Consider the following 22350-nt stretch of genomic DNA (forward strand, 5'->3'; position numbering starts at 1 on the left):
TTTTCCACACTTTAGATGGTCAAGGGACTAACCTGTTCAGCATTTTATTTATTTATTTATTTTTAGAGACAGAGTTGCGCTTTGTCACCAAGGCTGGGTGCAGTGGCGCGATCTCAGCTCACTGCAACCTCCACCTCCAGGGTTCAAGTGATTCTCTGCCTCAGCCTCCTGAGGAGGCATGCACCACCATGCCTGGCTAATTTTTGTATTTTTAGTGGAGACAGCGGTTCATCATGTTGGCTAGGGGTCTCGAATTCCTGACCTCAAGTGATCCACCCATCTCGGCCTCCCAAAGTGTTGGGATTACAGGTGTGAGCCACTGTACCAGGTCCTGTTCAGCATTTTAAAGGGAACTCATCACCTGGATTGAGATGCTAAAAGGACTTTGCCCCAAGGGAGAACTCTTCAAGCTGACAGCCTGGCTTGGAAAACACCCACTGGATCACCAAATACTGACTGAGGCTGAAATAGAGTTCTAACAGCCTTTGCTGGGAACACCAAGCCCAGGACCACTCAGGCCAGTGTGTGTTTGGGCTCAGAACTCTCCTGGAGCGATTCACCTCACTCACAGTGCAGCTGAGGCTGTTGACGTCACTCTTAGCTTTCCAGGCTGTTAAAATGATCAATTGTATCAATACACAGGGAGAAAGGAGAGAACAGTTCTGCCTAATGGATTTACCATATTCTTTTGAATACTCCTAGAATTTAAAGAACTGAAGCTTTCCTTAAGATAACCTTTAGCGAAACTAACAGCTTCAAAGAGAAGAACCAAGATAAACAACCCAAGGTTGGTTCCCAGGGAAAGGAGAGAGGATTAAAGATGTGGACATCTCAGAGCTCCATGTAAGCATGTTGCTTCCGTAAAACAACAGTAGGCTGACCCCAAAAAAGTGCAGAGAACAAGAGTTCTGGAAGATTATTAGTAAGACTGAAAACTGAAATGAGACATGATTTTGAGTATATACTCGAGCATAAGAGAAAAGAATCCATGTGACTTTGATGCTTGGAACTTTCTCTGTGGAAGGATAGATTTAGTGCCAGTGAATTATATTTATTTCTCCAATCACACTACTTAGTTCTGCAATGACTAATATTTATATAATTAAAATACTGTAAATATTGTTTCTTGGTTTGTAATTTTTAGAATCAACTTCTGGCAGAGCACCAAAGGCATAGTTAATTTACAAAACAGAATGCAAACATTATAATATGGGTGCTGTGACAGTAACAGTAGCACTAACAGCAGTCAGCCAGGGATGGGGAGGAGGGTAGGGTGAGGAAGGAAGAGCAAGATTCTCGTGTTGCCAAGGGGATGCCCAAGAGGACTGGTCTTCTGTAAATGGAAAAAGAAACAGCAAAGTTATAATGGGAAACAAATCAATGGAAAAACCATTAATATGTAAGTTGATAAAAAGACAATTCTTGGGGGATTGTGCAGGAAAGAGTATAAGATAACAGCCTGTTGCAAGGCAAGAGTAACACCACCTAAAGTGACAGCACCATCAGGATAGATGTTTGACTCCTGAATACCAAGATGTTCCTGAAGTCAGGCCAAGAAACAATGCCTGTAGCATAGATAACCCCTTATAAAGATGCTTATCTGACTTCCCCAGTGGTCACAAATTTTGCAGGAGGGTCTTAAACATGACCCACTGTACATGTTTTACCAAAAGCAGCTTGCTATATAAAGACTACTTTCTAGGGGACAAGTACAGGAATCAGCCATCTCTCGGCCACCAGAGATGTTGCTTCTGTTTGTTATTCATATTAAACGTCTCTTCTTTTCTTGGCCGGGTGCGGTGGCTCATGCCTGTAATCCCAGCACTATGGAAAGCCAAGGCAGGTGAGTCACCTGAGGTCAGGAGTTCAAGACCAGCCTGGCCAACATGCTGAACCCTATCTCTACTAAAAATACACAAATTAGGCATGGTGATGCACACCTGTAACCCCAGCTACTTGGGAGGCTGAGGTAGAACAGTCACATGAACCTGGGAGGCGAAGGCTGCAGTGAGCTGAGATCATGCCACTGCACTCCAGCCTGGGCAACACAGTGACATTTTATCTCAAAAAATAAAAATAAAAAATAAAAAACTCTTTCTTTCTTCTCTTTACTTTTTTCTTTCTTTCTTTTTTTTTTTTTTTGAGACAGGGTGTGGCTCTGTTGTTCAGGCTAGAGCATAGTGACACAGTCATGGCTCACTGCAGCCTCTGTCTCCCAGGCTCAAGCGATCCACATCCATCTTCCAAGTAGCTGGGACTACAGGCATGCTCATTTTTGTATTTTTTGTAGAGACAGAGTCTCACTATGTTGCCCAGGCTGGTCTCAAACTCTTGGGCTCAAGGGACCTCTCTGCCTCGGTCCCCCAAAGTACTGGGATTACAGGCATGAGCCACCATGTCCAGCCTAAATGTTTCTTTCAGAGAAACTGCATTTGTTAGCCTCTTTCTTCTACCTCTCAGCTCTTTTGGACTCTAGGGATGGGCTTACCTATACCTGCTCACCACAGAACAAAGAGGTAATGTAAGACAGGAAATTTTCTTTAAAATTTTTTTTTAATTTTTAATTTTTTGAGATGGAGTCTTGCTTTGTTGCCTAGGCTAGAGTATTGTGGCATGATATTGGCTCACTGCAACCCCTACCTCCCAGGTTCAAGCGATTCTCCTGCCTCAGCCTCCCAAGTATCTGGGAATTACAGGCACTTGCCACCATGCCTGGCTAATTTTTGTATTTTTACTGGAGATGGGGTTTCCCCATGTTGGCCAGGCTGATCTTGAACTCCTGACCTCAAGTGATCTGCCTGCCTCAGCCTCCCAAAGCGCTGGGAGGAAATTTTCTCATGTTTCATGGTTGGATGAGGGGGGTCTCAATAGATTAATATATTAAGAAATAGAGTTATAAGCATATATTATCTAGAATTATGTGTGCATCCACCCAAAGAATAGAGAAAATAGTTAAACGTGGTTATTCTGGAGAGTGGGACTGCCTCATGGAGAGCAAGGCTTTACTCATCTAATATTATTCTATAGCTCAGAAATCAGGTAACTGTGGCCCATGTGCTGACTGCCTCTTTTTGTAAATAAAGTTTTATTGGAACACAGTCACGCTCATTTATATTATGAATGGACGACTTTGTGTTGATAATGACAGAGTGGAGTAGTTGTGACAGAGATCACATAGCCTAAAATATTTGTCATTTGGCCTTTTAAGAAAAAATTTGCTGACCTCTGTTATAGACTATGATTAAAAAAAAAAAAAAACAACCATACGTATGACTTAACTTGATGTAAAAAAATGTAAAGTGGGGGGAAAGTCTAAACTGTCCACTTTTCAAAGCCTATTTCCAACCACTGTAACTTGAACTCTAGGTTATAAAAACCTCCACATAACTTCTTTTCATTCCTGAATTGTCTCTAGTCACGTGCATTTGATCCTGGAACTGGAATATTCACCATATTGTTTTATTTAATATTTTCAGCTATGAATAACAACAAAAAATGTGGCATACAAAAAAACATGAAAAACTCAGTCTGAAGAGATGAAACAACCATTTGAATCAGATTCACATATGACATAGATGTTGGAGCTATCAGCCATTAATTATGATTGATATGTTAAAGGACCTAAAGTAAAAGGTAGACAGCATGCAAGACCAGATAGGAAATTTCAGCAGAGAACTAGAAACCATTACAAAGAATAAAATGGAAATACTAGAAACAAAACACAGTAATGGAGATGAGATGTGCTTTTGATGAGTCCATCAGTATAAGTGATAAAGCTGAGTAAAGAATCAGTAAGCTTAAAGGTATTACCCAAAATAAAATGGAAAGAGAAAAAAGTGAAAAATACTCAAGACAGTACAGATAATCCAAGAACTGTAGGACATATCAGAAATACCAGACAGTCTAACCTTGGAATTCCAGAAGGAGAAGAAAGAGAAAATTGAGCAGAAAACATATCTGAGAAAAATAATGGTTGAGAGCTTTTAAAAATTAGTGACAGAGCTTTATGCAGTGGCAGTATCAAAGCCAATTAAGGCTTATCTGAGGTGTAATTATTGCTAATTGAAAACTTTTCCCAATACTCCACCATGATGACTTGAAATATAGTCAGCATTGGCAATTTTCGGCAGTCAATACAGTGTTGGCAATTTTCGGCAGTCTATACAGTGTTGGCAATTTTCGGCAGTCTATACAGTGTTGGCAATTTTCGGCAGTCTATACAGTGTTGGCAATTTTCGGCAGTCTATACAGTGTTGGCAATTTTCGGCAGTCTATACAGTGTTGGCAATTTTCGGCAGTCTATACAGTGTTGGCAATTTTCGGCAGTCTATACAGTGTTGGCAATTTTCGGCAGTCTATACAGTGTTGGCAATTTTCGGCAGTCTATACAGTGTTGGCAATTTTCGGCAGTCTATACAGTGTTGGCAATTTTCGGCAGTCTATACAGTGTTGGCAATTTTTGGCAGTCTATACAGTGTTGGCAATTTTTGACAGTCTGAAATTTATAATTAAAAAAAGAAAAAAAATAGCTACGACACAAAACCAAAGAGCTAAGAATACCAGAGCACACCAGGAGGATAAACACCAAAAACAAAGAAACAAACATATCTAGACATACCACATGCAAATTGCTATGAATCAAAGACAAAGAGAAACTCTAGATGGGGGTCAGAGAAAATAAACATGCTGTCTACTGAGGACTAAGGATAAGAATTACAACAGACTTCTATCAGAAACCATGCAAGCTGGAAGACCATGGATTAACATCTTTAAAGTACTAAATGAAAAAAAAAAAAAAAGACTGGCAATCCAAAATTCTATACCTACTTAGAATATTCTTTAAAAGGTACGAGAAGTAAAAACTTTTTCAGGCAGACAGAGATTGAGAAAATTCATTGCCACTAAACCTACTCTACCATAAAAATTAAAGGTAGGTCTTCAGGGAGAAGGAATATGATAAATGTCAAAAGAGCATCAGAAATAAAATGAATAAAAGTGAAGTAAAATAATTTTTCTTTATTTATATTTGCTCTAAAAGATAACTGTTAGAAGCAAACATAGTAACAATAGAATATGTGTTTATAACATATGAAAAAGTGAAATGTATGGCAAACATGGCACAAGAAATGGGATGGAATAGTTGACAATATATTGTTATAAAATCCTTACAGTAACTGTGGAATTGAATAACATTATTTGAAGGCATACTAAGATTATTTTAAAATGTATATTTCAAACCCTAGAGCCACAACTAAAACTGTTTATAAAGTATAAATGAGATAAAACTGAGTCATAAAAATACTTTAATAGAGGAGATATTCAATATTGATATTTTGATATATTGATATATTAATAGAAGAGATAAAATTGAATCATAAAAATTACTTCCAGTCTGGGCAACATAGGAAGACTCTACCTATGAAAAAAAAATTAGCCAGCCGTGATGGCACATGCCTATAGCTTGGGAGGCTGAGGTGGGAGGATTGCTTGGTAGGCAGCTTGGGAGGCTGAGGTGGGAGGATTGCTTGGTAGGCAGCTTGGGAGGCTAAGGTGGGAGGATTTCTTGAGCCGAGGAGGTTGAGGCTGCAGTGAGCTGTGATTGAGCTACTGTACTCCAGGTTGGGTGACAGAATGAGACACTCTCAAAATAAAATAAAAAATAGAAAAATAAACCCAGAGAAGGCTGTAAATGAGAAAAAAAAAAAAGAAGAAGAACAAATAGAAAACAGCTAGTAACATGGTAAATTAAATCTAATCATATCAATAACCATTTAAGATATGAATGGTCTAAAAACACCAATTAAAAGACTATGATTGAATAAAAAAGCAGACCTCAACTACATGCTGTCTACAATAAACCCACTTTAAAAATAAGACATACATAGATTAGAAGTAAATGGATGGAGGCGGAATGTGGTGGCTCATGCCTATAATCCCAGTACTTTGGGAGGCCAAGGCAGATAGATCACTTGAGGCCAGGAGTTTGTGATCGGCCTGGCCAACATGGCAAAACCCTATCTTTACAATAAAAAAAAAAAAAGTAAATGAATGGAAAAATGTACACTATGCAAACACTAGTCAAAAGAAAGCTGTAGTAGCTATAGTTATTTTAAAGTAAACTTCAGAACAAAGAAGATAATCAGGAATAGACAGATTATAGTAATAAAGGGGTCAATTCTCCAAGAAGACGTAACAGTTCTCTGTGTGCTTGCACCTAACCACAGATGCTTTAAAACACATTAGACAAAAACTAATAGATTTGAAAGGAGAAACAGAGAAACCCACAATCATAGTTTGAGAGTTCAACACTCCTCTTTCAATAAATGATGGATCAAGCAGGCAGAAAAATCAGTAAGGATGTAAATGACCCAAACAACACGATCAATCAATTTGGTCTAATTAACATTTCTAGGACTCTCCACCCAACAACAGCATTTCTCAAGTGAACATGAAACATTAATTAGCCAAGAACATTTGCCATATTTGAGGCCACAGAATGCCCATGTTCCATATACCAGGAAGTTTTGGTCTGATATGTAGCAGAGAAGAGCAGGTCTGGATAGTTTGAAAAAAGTTCCTCTTTTCTTTTGCCTGTCTCCTTCTTTCCATCTCTGCTGCCCTTCCACTCCCACTAAGAAACCCTGCATGGAAACATCCATATAGCTGGCTACTTTGTTTATTCATCCATTCAATAGACATTGGCTAGACCTATACTCTGTATGCAGTGCACCACCATATTGACAACTGATGGGGTGCAAAGTAAAAGAAGGCACTGCCAGGGCTGGTGAGTGCCTTGCAAATGAAGACTACAGCTTTCTGCAGACTGAATCAAAGTAATGTCCTGAGAAGGAGGGAGGGGCACAGAGATCATGGGTATTGGAAACTAGGGAGAGAGAAGAGAACTAAAAATGGCAGATTATTCTCTTTCTCTCTCTCTCTCTTTCTTTCTTTCCTTCTTTCCTCTCTCTCCCTCCCTCCTTCCTTCCTTCTTCCCTTCCTCCTTCCCTTCCCTTCCCTTTCCTTCCCTTCCTTCCTCCCTCTCTCTCTTTCTCTTTTCTTTCCCTTCCTTCCTTCCCTCCTTCCTTCCTTCTTACCCTCCCTCCCTCTCTCTTTCCTTCTTCCTTCCTTCCTTTCTTTCTCTTTCTTTCCTTCCTTCCTTCCTTCCTTCTTTCTTTCTTTCTTTCTTTCTTTTCTTTCCTTCTTTCTTTAACAGAGTATCGCCCTGTCACCCAGGCTGGGGTACATTGGCGTGATCTCAGCTCACTGCAACCCTCACCTCCCAGATTCAAGCTATTCTCGTGCCTCACCCTCCCAAGTAGTTGGGATTATAGTTGCACACCACCACGCTGGCTAATTTTTGTATTTTTGGTAGAGATAAGGTTTTGCTATGTTGGCCAGGCCGATCTGGAACTCCTGGTCTCAAGTGATCTGCCTGCCTCAGCCTCCCAAAGTGCTGGGATTACAGGCATGAGCCACCATGCCTAGACTCTTTTTCTTAATAAACAGCTGTCTGCCAGAAGTATCAAAGCTTTTGCTCAAGAAAATAAATGGCCTTATTTGTGGCTGCCCACAAAGGCTCAGTGTTGATGGGGCTCAAGGGGTCACCTCTCCTAGCCCAGACCCAGAGAAGCAACCTCAATCTTAAATGTGGAGCATACTAGACTTGTATGTTAGTTTATCAGGACTGCCATAACAAAGTATCCCAGACTGGGCAGCTTAAAAAAGAGAAATTTTTTTTTCATAATTCTAGAGGCTGAAAGTAAAAAATTAAGGTGTCAGCAGGGTTGGTTTCTTCTGAGGCCTCTTTCCTTGGCTTGCAGACAACCACCTCCTCTCTGTCTTCATATGGTCCTCCCTCAGTGCGTGTCTGTGTCCTGATCTCCTTTTCTTCTTGGTACACCAGTCATATTGGATTAGGGCCCACACTAATGACTTCATTTTACTTTGATTACCTCTATAAAGACCCTGTCTCCAAATACAGCCAATGCTGAGGCACTAGGTTTAGGACTTCCACATAGGAATTTTGAGGGACACAATTTAGCCTATAGTATAGCTCTGAAACCCAATGTCCCACGGGAAGAGATCATAGAGAGAAGAGAACTCTGAAACCCTGCTATGGCCAGTCCAGGTGTCCAGTGTTTACATGGAACTGTAGCCTGTAAGGGCAGCAGCAGCTGGGACCCAGGCCCCCTGCAGTCACATTCAGGGTCCCCACTGATCCAGGACATATCTGTCTCCAGCCAGTGCCAGGCAAGCTGGCTTTTATGTTGGCCACTGTGAATTCAGTGCCCAGCCCTATATCCTTTGTAAACTCCTCATTTCAGCACCACTGGTGGACAGTGCCCTGAGAGGATGGGGCAATTTGAGGCCGAGGCTCCAGCGGGCTGCCCTACACCCAGCATCACAGCAGGCATCCAACCGCTGCCTCCTGCTCTGCCTCAGAGGAGCCTGGGCAGCCCCTCTGGTGGAAGCACCTAATCCTTACAGATGAGATAGTAAGTGGAGCGGCAGAGATGGGTGGTGATGAAAACAATCCCTCCACCCGCTCCTTGGGAGAGATGGAGAATCTAAATATAAAGGCTTCTGCTCCGGAAAGATTGGGTTCATTTTGTCAAAAGGACTCCCTTGTGATTTGCTTCTAGTTTCCTTTATCTCTGCAGCAATTTCGCATTATCCTAAGTTTGACAGCAGAAGCCTTATTCCCATGGGAAATCTTTCAGGAGCAACTTGTTCTTACCGGATCGTGAGCTCAATGTTGAATTTCAGTTTTTCTGTAAGTGGAATAGCAGCTGTCAAACTGGGTGCTTGGCAGGGAGGGCCACTCAAGTTACAAGGCCTGCAGGTTGGAGCCTCTGGCCTGCCTGCACACCTTCAGGGTGCTCTCCGGAGAGGCTGGGCTTCTGGGGCACACCCTAACCACCAGCCTGGCCGCTGCTGTTTCTAGTCATCTTCTGGGCGTCACACACACACTCTTTTCTTTCCATGTGAATCAGGATAATTTCCCAATAGAGAAGGCAGGAAGGAAGCTAGGCAACGCAGAGAAAGCAAATGTCAACCACACCTGTGCTGTCAACAAACACGCATGTGCTCAGCCTGCATTATTTCTGTTATTTGATCCCCAAACGCCTGTTCATTAGAGATTATTTCCATTGGTCAAGGGATGAATATTTCCCTCCACACAGGAGTTCAACAGAACCAACTGAAGCGCTCAGGGCTCAGGGGTGGAGTTGGGGAAGCAGATGTGTACAGGGCCTGGAAGGGCCGTCTTCTGACTGGCTGGTTCTGTAGGGCTGCCTTCTGGGCAGCCTTGAATAAAAAGCCGTCAAAGCATTCTGGACAATGACATTCTACATAAAAGCCTCCTTGGAGGATTTCCTGGATGATGACTTCTTGATAATAAATAGTAATAAGAGCACTGTGTAAAGTGCCCCTGCCTTAGATAGTACCTGTTGTAGTTCTAGAGGCAGAGTGGCTCCAGGCTGGGGAAGCTCCATTCAGACTTCCTCCAAGGGCGAGGATCCATATCCTGGAGGGGTGGGGTCCTCCCTCAGCCTGCCCCCTCAGGTGCCAGGGAGCTCACTCCTGACCGGGCATCCTGTCCCGTACTGAACAGCTTTCATAGTTAAAACATTTCTTTCTTTGTCCTCTCGAACATTCACTTACGGTCCTGGTTTGTTCCCTGTGGCTTTACACAGAATGAGTCTATTTTCTCTTCCTCTTTCCTTCCAACAGCTGCTGTTGAGACCTCTCCTCCTTCCCCTGGGTCTCTCTGAGCTAAGCCTCTCCCTTCTGTGAAGTCTCACCCACGGGAGACTTTCTTGCCTGCCATCCTGGTTATCCTTACATGAACCCTCCCTAGAAGGGAAGGATTTGTATGGTGGGTGCACATCACTTCCGCCTACGTTCCACGAGCCAGAACGTGATTACAGGGTCGCAGGCCTAGGCAGATGTGTTTGTTGGGTGGGAGGGGGCTGAGGCTGGGCATCTGCTTCCAGGACACCTCCATACCATGCGAGGGGACCACAGGAGTTTGAGGTATGCCTCCAGCTATCTCTGCTGCACAGCCTGAGACAGCCTGCAGTTCGGGGGTGTTAAATAACATTTTCTCATACTGTGCGTACGCTTATATTCTTAACCTCAGCTAAAATATTAACTTTAAAACAAGTAGGAATTTTTCATTTCAAGATCCAGAAAAATAATATGAAAAACCGGTTGCTGTGTAACAATTTATCCCAAAAAGTACTGACTTAATAACACATGCAGTTTCAGTGGGTCAAGGTTTGGGAGCAGCCCTGCCGGGCAGTCCAGCCTGGGGTTTCTTGTGAGGCAGCGGTCAGTGTGTCAACTGGGCTACAGGCCTCTGAAGGCTTGACAGGGGCTGGCGGGGCCCATTCCAAGGCAGTTCATCCACTTGGCTAGTGGGAGGCCTCAGCCACCAGCACCAACTTGCTGGCCACGGGAAGGAGTCATGTGGGCATCTCCACAGGCTGCCTGAGTGTCCTTGAGATACAGGGACTGACTTCCTTCAGAGTGAATGGTTCAAGAACCTGCAAGGCAAACACAGTGTATCTTTCATGGCCTAGCTTCAGACAGCACACATCTTCTCATCTGCTAAATGTTCTGCCCTCAGAAGCGAGCACTCTGTCCCACACTCAAGGGAGGGGGAATTAGGCTCCACACGTTGAAGAGAGGACTACACAGAGTTTTGTGGACATATTTTGAAATGCCTAAAATCTTTCAATTTCAAACCACCTCTATAGAAATATTTTCCTGTCGTTTTCCCCTAGAATCTAATATAATAATTGCTGTCTTTGAATTTTTTTCTTCCTCAGTTTTCCGTTTACCATTGATGCAAATCAAGAGTCCCCCTCACTGGCTACATTTTTCTTAAAATGTCAGGGGTACCTCTATTTGCTCCATGTTTTTTCTTCTTCTCAATGACTCTCTGCCTATGAAATAAATGAGCATCCCTTCCGCAGTGTGCACAAGGTAGCCTGGGATGTCCTCAGGTGGGCAGCCTTACCCGAGTCAGAAATGGTGCTGGCCTTAGGAAGAAGCCCATTCAAACCTGGATGGAGTATGGAGAAGGACTCTCTTCAGGGCCGTTCGCATTGCTATTCCTATAAGATGAATTTTTTTTGAGAAATGTGGCAACTCAGGATGGATGGAGTCACAAAAACCACGGATCCTGTTGCTGGTGGTTTTGAGCACTCATCAAAGCATAGCTTTGAATAAGGTGCAGAATATTTTACTCATCACATTCCCCTCAGTGGGAGGACTCCATTTGTTCTGAGGACATTCTCTGTTAAGCTGCGTGAAGGCAGGCCTGATGTGCTTAAGATAACCCAGGGAAATTTGTCCTGCTGGGTGAGGTAGAGCTGCGGGACTAGGAAGCTAGGGAGGGCCATGTCTCTCAGGATGTGTCTCCTCCTTGTGACCCAGTCCCAATTATTTAGTGGCTTTGACCAAGACACAGAATGCAGGTGTGCACAGAGTTCTTCTGCTGACTGCTGAAGGAGCCAAGTCCTGGGGAAAGACAACAAAACCTCCAAGAATGCACAGGTCCCAAGTGCAAAGGAGACAGTAGAAACAGAAGACCCAGGAATCGGGGAAAGCTGTGGATTTCCCAAGCATAGAATTTGCTGGTATCCACATAGATTTTACCTGGCTCTTCAGGGTGGAGGAGACTCCTGGGGTATCAATTATATATGTGGATTTTCAGAGCGCCGTCTGCCCAAATAACTTCATACACCCTTCTTCCCGAATACCAAAGCTCAGCACTAACACTCAAGCCACGGTAAGGAAAACGAACCAGTGTCCACATTTAGCCAGGGCAAGCACATGACCATGTTGTCATTACAGCGGCCCCCACCTTATCAACTGGATCAAAATGTGGGGCTCCTGTTTCCAGGAACAACAAAAGCAGCCCGCAGGTGTGAGTGCTTCCTCCTTGTCTGAATCTCTGGACAGCGAGGTGTACTTCAGAAAGACCTGCTTTAGCAATTTTCCCTTCTCTCTTACAAGTCTATTCCTATCCACATGTAAACTTGCTCTTGTATCAAACAAACAGGAAAACCTTCCCTTGCCCCCTGCCCCCAGCTACTGACATTTCTCTGCTCCCATTCACGTATTAGTAAAATTTCTTGGAAGTTGATTATAGCTGATGTAACTACAGGCTGGCCAGCTTTGACCTACTCTACCTGTGCTTCCACCCTCACCATTCCACAGAAAGGGCTCTTGTCAAATCACATATGACTTTTGTGTTCCCAAGTCAATGGCCACTCTTGTTCTCATCTGGCTGGATCTCTCAGCAGATCCCATTCTCAGCAGATCCCACTCTCAGCAGATCCCACTCTTAGTGGGTCCCACTCTCAGCAGGTCTCACTCTCAGCAGATCCCACTCTCAGCAGATCTCATTCTCAGCAGGTCCCACTCTCAGCAGATCCCACGCTCAGCAGATCCCACTCCCTGCAGATCCCACTCTCAGCACGTCTCACTCTTAGCAGATCCCACTCTCAGTGGGTCCCACTCTCAGCAGATCCCACTCTCAGCAGATCCCACTCTCAGTGGGTCCCACTCTCAGCAGATCCCACTCTCAGTGGGTCCCACTCTCAGCAGGTCTCACTACTCTCAGCAGGTCCCACTCTCAGCAGATCCCACTCTCAGTAGGTCTCACTCTCAGCAGATCCCACTCTCAGCAGATTCCACTCTCAGCGGGTCCCACTCCCTGCAGATCCCACTCTCAGCAGATCCCACTCCCTGCAGATCCCACTCTCAGCAGGTCTCACTCCCTGCAGATCCCACTCTCAGCAGGTCCCTTTCTCAGCAGGTCCCACTTGACACAGCTAATTCTCCCCTCTTCTTTCTAACATGTTTTCTTCCCTCTCTCTTGCTTTTCCTCTTCCTTCACAGACCTTTCCAATACCTCTAGATCCCTAGTGTCGGAGTATCCTAGGATCAATTCTGGCACTCTGTTCTTCCTTGTCTAGACCCCTGAATTCCTATCCTTTCCAAATGCTAATGACCTGCAATTGTATAACTTGATATTTCCACTTAGATGTCTACTAGGAATCTCAGATTTAAGATGTCCAAATTAAACTTTCTGTGGATCTCACCCTCCATACCCATTTCTGTTACCAAGACTCACTCAGGAGTTCCAACCAAAAATCTAGGTGTAATCTCTACCTCCACCCTTTCCTTCTCACACCAGCCATATCAAACCCACCTGCATGTTGAATTTGATGCTACCTTTATTATTATTATTATGAGATGGAGTCTTGCTCTGTCGCCAGGCTGGAGTGTAGTGTTGCAATCTTTGTTCACTGCAACCTCCGTCTCCCGGGTTCAAGTGATTCTCCTGCCTCAGCCTCCAGAGTAGCTGAGATTACAGGCGTGTGCCACCATGCCCAGCTAATTTTTGCATTTTTAGTAAAGACAGGGTTTCACCATGTTGGCCAGGATAGTCTCCATCTCTTGACCTCGTGACCATGAGGGGATTACAGGCTTGAGCCACCGCGCCTGGCCTATTGCTATTATTTTTGAGATGGAGTCTCATTCTGTTGCCCAGGCTGGAGTGCAGTGGTGAGATCTCAGTTCACTGCAACCTCTGCCTCCCAGGTTCAAGTGATTCTTCTGCCTCAGCTTTCTGAGTAGCTGGGATTATAGGCATGTGCCACCACATCCGGCTATTTTTTTTTTTTTTTTTTTTTTGTATTTTTAGTAGTGATGGGATTTTACCATGTTGGCCAGACTGGTCTGGAACTTCTGACCTCATGTGATTAAGCCACCTCAGCCTCCCAAAGTGTTGGGATTACAGGCATAAGCCACAGCACCCGACCTGATGCCACCTTTAAATTGTGGTTTGAATCCATCTGCTTCTCTCCACATCCAGCATTACTTTAAGCAAGGTCACCATGATCATTTTTATAATTAGATCACCTCTGGCAAACCTTTCACTAACCACCCAATCTCACGTAGTTCTGCCATTACCAAGCCCTTCTATTCTAGGCTCATCATTGAACTTACTGCTATTTTTACTTGGGGTTTTTTGGTATATTTTCATTGTGTCCCCCCACCAAATAAAACAGATGTGGTACAAGGTTAGCCTGTTACTTGTTTGTTCATCAGCTGTCCCTAAGCCCTCATAGAATGCAGGCACTGAAGCGTCACCTGAATGAGGTGAAGGAATGAATGAAAACGCCACATAGTTGAGGCAGGTGCTCACAATTAAAAATTATAAACGCTCCTCTCCCTTTTTCCAGTCTGTCTAAGGAATCAATGATGAGGGTGTCCCTAAAACACAGGAGCCCCCAAGGTCAAGTTCAGTGCTTCCATGCCTGTGTTGTCTTTGAGGCCACAGATTCACCTCTGCACCAGGGCTTTTTATTTATTTTTTATGTTTTTCTGAGACGGAGTGTCACTCTGTAGCCCAGGCTGGAGTGCAGTGGTGCGATTTTGGCTCACTGCAACCTCTGCCTCCCGAGTTCAAGCAATTCTCCTGCCTCAGCCTCCCGAGTAGCTGGGATTACAGGCACCCACCAAACCCAGCTAATTTTTTTGTATTTTTAGTTCAGATGGAGTTCCACCATGTTGGTCTCAAACTCCTGACCTCAAGTGATTCGCTGAACCAATGCATTTTAAAAATGGGGATGTTGGTTGGGTGCAGTGGCTCATGCCTGTAATCCCGCACTCTGGGAGGTCAAGGCAAGAGAATCACTTGAGCCCAGGAGTTTAAGACCAACCTAGGAAACCTGGTGAGACCCTGTCCCTACAAAAAAAGTAGAAGATTAGCCAGGTGTGGTGGTGCACATCTGTTGTCCCAGCTACTTGGAAGGCTGAGATGGGAGGATTGCTTGAGCCCAGAAGCTCAAAGCTGCAGTAAGCTGAGATTATGCCACTGCCTCCAGCCTGGGAGGCAGAGCGAGACCCTGTCAATAAAATAAAATAAACATAAAAATGGGCTATTACTCAAGGACAGTGTTTAAAATCATGGGCCTTGGAGTCACTTTCCAGGTGCATACTTGCTATGGGATCTTAACCTCAATGTGCCTCAGTTTCCTCACCTGCAAAGTGGATATAAGTACTTACCCTCAAAGGACAGTGCAGAGGATTCTAAATTACATTTGAAATACAGAGCAGTGGCTGGCTCAGTAATTGCCCGCCCCCCTCCCCCATCTTTCTTCTTAGGAAAACCAAGGCTGGTAATTCCTTGCAGGCTTTTACCATCTCTGCTGCTACTCTGGACTTCCCAACATCCCCAGATTTCAGCCAACATCTCAGCTGGTTATGACAGAAGGGTCACCACCTCCATGTTGAAGGTGGCAACCGCAGGGCCACCCCCCAGTGAATTCTCCCAGTCTCCTAAAAATGGCACCCTTCTAACTCACCAGGCGTCAGAGAGAATTAAACCAAGTCCTCAAATACACACAGAGTATAAGCATCTGCTTGAACAAAACCAAACCAAATACTTTTGACCTTACAGTGAAATCTGCTGCCTCAAAATGGTTCATGTGAAATCATATGCTAATAGGAGAAACGATGGTTTGGGGGTAATCACAGCTAACATGATTTTGGTCCGTTAAAATGACTCACAGATGCCTCAGCTTTGGAAGCAAGGCTAAATGGATGGAGTTCTTGTGCTAGAGCATGTTCACCATGGAATTCAGTATTGACATTCTCTAAGAGAATACAATTAGCAAATCATTTGGTTGGGGAAAAAAAACTGACCCAGGACTTTCTCAATAAAGGTAGGCTCAATCAACTTGTATAGTACTAATAGGTAGAAAAATAATATTAATGAAAATGGAAAATACAATAAAAGTAGCAAGACCCTAGGGTATATAAAATCAAATTGCAGTATGTCATGAAGTTGTACTGATTCTGAAGGCTAAATGTCCCCAGCTATACATATTCCCAAGGAGATCAGCTTGTTCAAAGGAACAAATTGGAACTGTTTTAAACAGTAAAGAGGCATTATGTAACCAAGACAATTCTGAGATTTCAAATATGTTTTCCTTCTCCTTGGTTTTTCCACATTTTGCATTCATGGGTCATACTGGCTGATGCCCTGGCAACCCAGCTTTCAACAGAAGTGTGCAGGTTCAATTGATTAGATGCTAAAGAATGATAACTTCTTAGGAAATTTTATATTTTTAGTATGTCGTACTAAATAGATGAAAAGAGTTAAAAACCCTACATTACTGTCTGTCTTCCAAAATTCTCACTGGGGGAAAAAAAAACCCTCAAAAACTCAAACTGCACAATTAACCCAATTCAGAATTTTAAATGAGGTATGTATGAAGCAAAACCCTATTTGCTGCATTTAACTGAGTGCTGGAGGATGTTCTCCAAACCTGAGTAGAAATAACATTTACACTTAAAACAGAGGCATGTTTGAAACCTTTTATTAAACAGGCAATGCATTGTGCAGTGGTTAAAGACACAGATGCCTAGTGGAAAAGTTTAAAAATTATTCTGGAAACAGTCTGTGAATTGATGAACCCTGCCATGTTCCTTCATCTCCTTCTCAGAGTGGCTGCCTTTAGGAAAACAGATTGTTTTATAGCTGCTCTTGGAAATGGCATCCCTGTTTTACCATGAATGCCATGCCTCGTAGAAAACAGGAAAGAAGATAGGATCCACAGGCAAGAGAGTGACCAGAGACAAGGGCTGATCTCAGCTGGAAGCACGGCGGTCCCTTCTCCTAGAAGGGCTTCTCTTCTGGCCTTTGCAAGGTGTCCTATTTATGTGTCCAGTTTCATTTCTATTTTCTTCCTTGTCTGAGGCTTCTTTATCAAGGGAATTCTAAAAGACGCATTCGTACCTTTGGGCACAGGAACTGGTTCCTGGACTTTTCCAATGTTGTTCTTGTTTCTGGGCCCTCTGGCCCAGGAGTATGGCTGTGTGTTTATCCTCTGTTTTGCCTGGTTCCTTCCTCTTCCCCGAGCTCGTCATAACTTGATGATAAAATCAATCTTTAAGTTTCACAGTTTGTTTGCCATGATATACTGGCAGTTTTTAACTAAGTGGTTTGTCAGGGTAGTGGACGTGATTTATCAGCACACTGCCCACTTATTTTATAATCTGGGGCATGTCACTCCAAGCTTGAGATTTCTTTCTGGCAAGTTCCATCCAGGATGGTTGATCTGTACTGGCATAACTGGCTCTCTTCAGCTGATGCAATTCCTTCTCTGTCATCACTGCAGACTGAGCTGCTTGGAAGGGAGACAAAGCAAACAGAAACATGAGCAGTGACTTTGAATTTTCCCTCAAGCCTCTTGTGTTTCTTGAAATAGACATCAAGGTCTTAACTGTGTTCTCGAACATAAAATTCAATAATATGTGAACATATAAGAAGATCTAGTCCTAGAATATGTTATTTATGTGATAAAAAGACTTACGAGCAAGCTCAAACAGTCTGGCAATGCAATGAGGTAGGAGAGACTTTGGAAATAAAACGGCAGGAGCTCTGCAGATGGGCTGCACAACAGTGTCCTTCTACTTAAAACAACTGCACTGTACACTCAAAAATGGCTAAGGTGGTAAATTCTGCTTTGTGCCTTTCACCACAATTAAAAATATATAGAAATTTCTATTTTTATTTTTTTTGAGATGGAGTCTTGCTGTGTTGCCCAGGCTGGAGTACAGTGGTGCCATCTCGGCTCACTGCAAACTCTGCCTCTTGGGTCCAAGTTATTCTCCTGCATCAGCCTCCCGAGTAGCTGGGATTACAAGCATGCACCACCATGCCTGGCTAACTTTTGTGTTTTTAGTAGAGACGGGGGTTTGCCACGTTGGCCAGACTGGTCTTGAACTTCTTACCTCAGGTGATGCGCCCGCCTCTGCCTCCCAAAGTGCTGGGATTATAGGCATGAACAACCACACCCAGACTAAAAATTCTTAAATACTGATACATGACACTATGCTCAGTAAAAGATGCCAGATATAAAAGGGCACATACGTTAGGATTCCATTCATTAGAAATGTCCAAAAAAGGCAAATCTATAGAGACAGAGTAGATTAGTGGTTGCCTAGAGCTAGGAGTGGGAGTAGGAATTGACTATAAATGGGCATGAGGTTTCTTCTTAGCGTGAGGGAAATATTGTTGTGCAACTCTGTGAACACATACATGCTAACTGTCAATACACACTCATCCCCCGGTGTATGCCGGGGTCTGGTTCTAGGACCTCTCCCACCTGCATATATCCAAATCTATGAATACTCAAGTCCTGCAGTCAGCCCATAGAACCCACATACACAAAAAAATGGCCCTCTGTTTTCTCAGGTTTCACATCCTGAGGATACCAGTAATTTTCCATCTGAGTTTGGCTGGAAAAAAATCAGCATTTAATAGACCTGCACAGTTCAAACCTGTGTTGTTCAAGAGTCAACTGTATAATGAACTGTACACTTAAAATGGATGAGTTTTATGACATGTAAATTATATCTCCATAAGAGCTGTGTAGAAAACTCCATGTGGCAAGTAATTCATAAAAACCAAACCAAAACCCAAACTGCAGGAATGACCCAGCAAAATGATTTCAAAGTATGTGGTAATGCTTGCAGATTTCATACCCAAGTTCTGATGGGACAATGAGATTCCTCTTTGCAGCCCCTCCTTGAGGTTGAGCTTTGCCCCCTGCTTCCGGTCCACAGCAGGCTTCACAGGGGTTATCAGGAAAGACTTGCTGCGGACAAAGTCAGCTTGCTTCACAGGCTCCTGTCGGGACACAAGACACATGCTGCCAAGTCACCAGTGATTCAGACAGGGGCAAACACAACCAAAGTGAAGAGCCACAGGGCTGCTCGCCCAAGATGCCTCGTGCTGCTGGCACTTTCTCGGGAGGGCCCTGGTGTCAGCTCACTGACACGGAGTGGTCAGATGCTGGCGCTCAGACCAGCATGCAGCCTTATCCTGGCACACACGTGCATCACGGCTTCCTTCCTGTCCCCACACCTGGTCTCAGTGCCAGATGGCAGGGATTCCATTTGAAAGTCAAGATGATTTGTTTAGAATTGGTTTTGTGATTTTTATGACAGTTGGTATAGTTACAGATGTCCCAAACTGGTTAATATTTGTTTTCTAAATTCCCTATGCCTGCATGAGGGTCTTCAAGTTTGGGTCTTCAAGTTTGGGTATAGTTGAGGTTCGGTTAAAGCGAAGGGAAGCAGGTCCTACTGCAGGTTCAGGCTGTCTTCCCCACATGGCTGAAACACACAGATTTATCATGGTGCTATTGGGGATACAAAAACTGCGAGTTGGCCTGATTCTAGGCATATTGTTTGGGTTGGTGAAAGCTCCCTTCAGTTCAGAGTACAAAATGGAAATGCAGACTCCAGCCCTGCAGCCCCAGGTAAGGAATGAGGAGCTCCAGCATGTGGCCAGTGGAGCAGCAAAGAACAGGGCTTGCTCCTCACAGCACAATTAGCTGGGATGGATCTGTTGACATCATCGCTGTGTGTCTAACTCAGAAGTTATTTTAACCTCCTTCCATTTTTCTAGATGCTGAGCTGCTGCGTTGCCAAGGAGGCAGGGAGCTGTCTGCACTGCCTAAGTGATTCATGTGCTTCTCTGCATCCCCAACAGCCCAGCATAGGCAAAGGCAGGCAGAATGCTCCATCATGGAGGTTACGATTTGGCAAGTCATTTCTTTTGCTTCACTGGCTCTCAATCACACATCCGCAACCATCACAGGTAACGGTCCCTGTGATGCCCATGCAGGACCTGTGGTCCTTACGGGGTCCCTGCCCCAACCCCAGCTGGCTACTCCCTCCTGCACCCACAGAATGGAAAGTGTCTGCTCTAAGCACCTGGGCTCTCTCGGGCACCTTGGCTTGCTTTCCCAGTTCAGACTTCCCGGTCCGTGCCCCAGGCTTGTCTTCCTGGTTGGTTGGCTGGTCCAAGGCTCCTCGCCGCTTCTGCCGAGTGACAGTGATCCAGGGCGGTGCAGGCTGCCCATCAGCTCCAGGCCCTGTTGCTGCAGGCAGCAGATTCTTTTCTGTGGGTAAAGGCACAAGGTTATAGAAACAGTCCTGTTCCCTCTTCGGTTTCACCCTTTCGGTTCCCACACAGAGAAGATTACTGCTTTGGTTCAGTTTGTAAGGTGGCTGGGAGCCCCTCTGGTGAGAGGATTACTTTCTTTAGGGAACTTTGTTTTCTTTGTAAAGATATATCAGAGGGACTATGCTCCTCTAGTCTGAGCCACAAAAAATTAAATGCAATTGCTTCTATAGGGTCGGTCTGTACTTTAAGGCCAACTTCCTCCTAGGAATCCTTTCTGGATGGAGATAAGTACACAAATAGATAAGATTTCTTTAATATAATCCTGTCATTTTGGACCAGTACATACTACCTGATTCCTGCTCATGCTCAAATGCTGCAGACACACTATTGATCTCTTGTCTTCTAAAAATCGTGAGTATAACCTTCCCTTTGTGGAGAGAGTAAGACCAAAAACTGGCCACAGTTGCTGTCCTTAATGTTCTAGAGAGAAAAGAAACAGTGCTTTTGAATCCATATGTTGGCCAGGAGTGGTGGCTCATGCCTGTAATCCCAACACTCTGGGAGGCCAAGGCGGGCAGATCACCTGAGGTCAGAAGTTCGGGACCAACCTTGTCAACATGGCAAAAACCCGTCTCTACTAAAAATACAAAAATTAGCCGGATGTGGTGGTGGGTGCCTGTAGTCCCACCTACTTGGGAGGCTGAGGCAGGACAATCGCTTGAACCTGGGAGGCGGTGAGCCAAGATAGCGCCATTCCACTCCAGCCTGGGCAATAAGAGCAAGACTCCGTATCAAAAAAACAAAAACCAAAAAGACACCATATGTTTCCTTCCACATTAACTGTGCTTATCTTTGGGTAGTAAATTGTGGGTGATTCCCCTCCTCTTACATTTTAACAATTCTGTATTTTCATATTTTCTACAATAAGAATTTATTACCTTCATCAATAGAGAAAGGAAATCTCTAGATTAAATAAGTAGCTTTTTTTTTTCTTTTTCTTTTTTTTATTTTTTGAGACAGGGTCTCACTCTGACACCCAGGCTGAATCAAGGCTCACTGGAACCTCCGCCTACCAGGCTCAAGTGAGCCTCCCACCTTGGCCTCCTGAGTAGCTGGAACTATAGTCATGCACCATCACACCCAGCTAATTTTTTGTAGAGATGGGGTCTCACCATGTTGCCCAGGCTGGTCTCAAACTCCTGAGCTCAAATGATCTACCTGCCTCAGCTTCCCAAAGTGCTGGAATTACAGGGGTGAGCCACCTCCCCTGGCCAATAAGTGGTTTCTTACAGGTACATAAAAGCATAGAACCCAAGGTTCCCTGTGAGCCTGCTTCTGGATGTTTGCCTGCCACAGGATAAAACAAAAGCCGAAACTGATCTCCATCCACCTGGCACCTCTCCTCGGTTCCTTTCTACACAGTGTGGCTGAGTCAGCTGAGTGACAACAGCTCCATTTCACAGCAACACATGCAGATGTCCAGGAGGAATCATGTCATTGTTCTCCGTGGCCTGATGTATTCCACCCCTTGCCCTGGTGTGTAGAGGATAGTACTTGCTTTGCCTTTGTTTCTGCTTCCAGTTCAGGCTGGAATTCTTTTCCCTTAGTCTGCTGGTCACCAAGGAGGGAAAAGGGGGTGGGGAGCCACTGCTTTGTAAGCTACAGTCTTCTGCTGGGGGTGAGAAGAGTCTTCAGCCTCACACACCTAGGACCTCCCCTGGCCCTGGCAGCCAGGATGGATTCCACTCCTTTTTCTGGCTGCTCCCTGGGGCCTCCACCCGACTGGCCCCCTGGGAATCCTGCTCCACCTCTTGGACTCATCCTACCCCGTTCCTGACTCTTCAGTCTCTCCCACTGATGTCTTTCCTGGAGCTTTGCAGAATGCTTGGGTCTTCCATAGCTTGAGCTTGAAAGAAGTCTCCACAGAGCCTCACTGTCCCCTAAGGCCTCCTCCTCTACCCTTATAGCTCAAATGGCCTCTGCCTCTGTCTTGTCAGCCGGTTCCTGACCCAGTCATGAGATGACACCACTCTCCATTCTCCCAACCACCCAACCCCAAATCCCAAGGCATTGCCTGGTCCTCAACCTGCTTCACTCCTGCAGCTTGATGTGGTTGCACATCCTCTTCTAGGGGATGGGGGCAGCTATCCTCCTGGGGCATCCCTCCAGCCTCTGAGGCCCTTCTCTAGGTCCTCGTCTGACTTTTGTTCCTAATCTGGAACTCCTGTTTGCTCCTGACCCTCAGCCGTCATTGCTTGCTCCCAGTGTTTTCTCTTCTACTCCTGATCCAACAGGCAGAATTGCTGAAATTACTAAAGCTTCCTAGTGTACAATCCAGCCCTACTTTC

General features: G+C 44.5%; 1 protein-coding gene and 1 non-coding gene across 2 annotated transcripts in view; one reads left to right on the forward strand and one right to left on the reverse strand.

Moving 5' to 3' along the window:
• The first annotated feature begins 4000 nt into the window (after positions 1 to 4000).
• Positions 4001 to 4142, forward strand: LOC135272813 (U4 spliceosomal RNA). The gene has a single exon (XR_010340773.1). It is a non-coding gene; the product is annotated as a U4 spliceosomal RNA (small nuclear RNA).
• A 12245-nt stretch (positions 4143 to 16387) lies between these two features.
• The window catches only part of CRACDL (CRACD like), a 75125-nt gene continuing 69162 nt past the window's right edge, over positions 16388 to 22350 (reverse strand). Inside the window, exons 9-11 of the mRNA XM_064371278.1 lie at positions 19810 to 19997; positions 18574 to 18718; positions 16388 to 17210 (exon numbers count right to left, since the gene is read on the reverse strand). Of these exons, the coding sequence (XP_064227348.1) occupies positions 17071 to 17210; positions 18574 to 18718; positions 19810 to 19997 (473 nt within the window). The 3' untranslated portion in view covers positions 16388 to 17070. The remainder of the gene's footprint in view (positions 17211 to 18573; positions 18719 to 19809; positions 19998 to 22350) is intronic.

This window comes from Aotus nancymaae, unplaced genomic scaffold (genome assembly GCF_030222135.1).
Source record: "Aotus nancymaae isolate 86718 unplaced genomic scaffold, 86718_ANA_hifiasm-v0.15.2.pri h1tg000131l, whole genome shotgun sequence".
In the NCBI taxonomy this organism is placed as follows: domain Eukaryota; kingdom Metazoa; phylum Chordata; class Mammalia; order Primates; family Aotidae; genus Aotus; species Aotus nancymaae.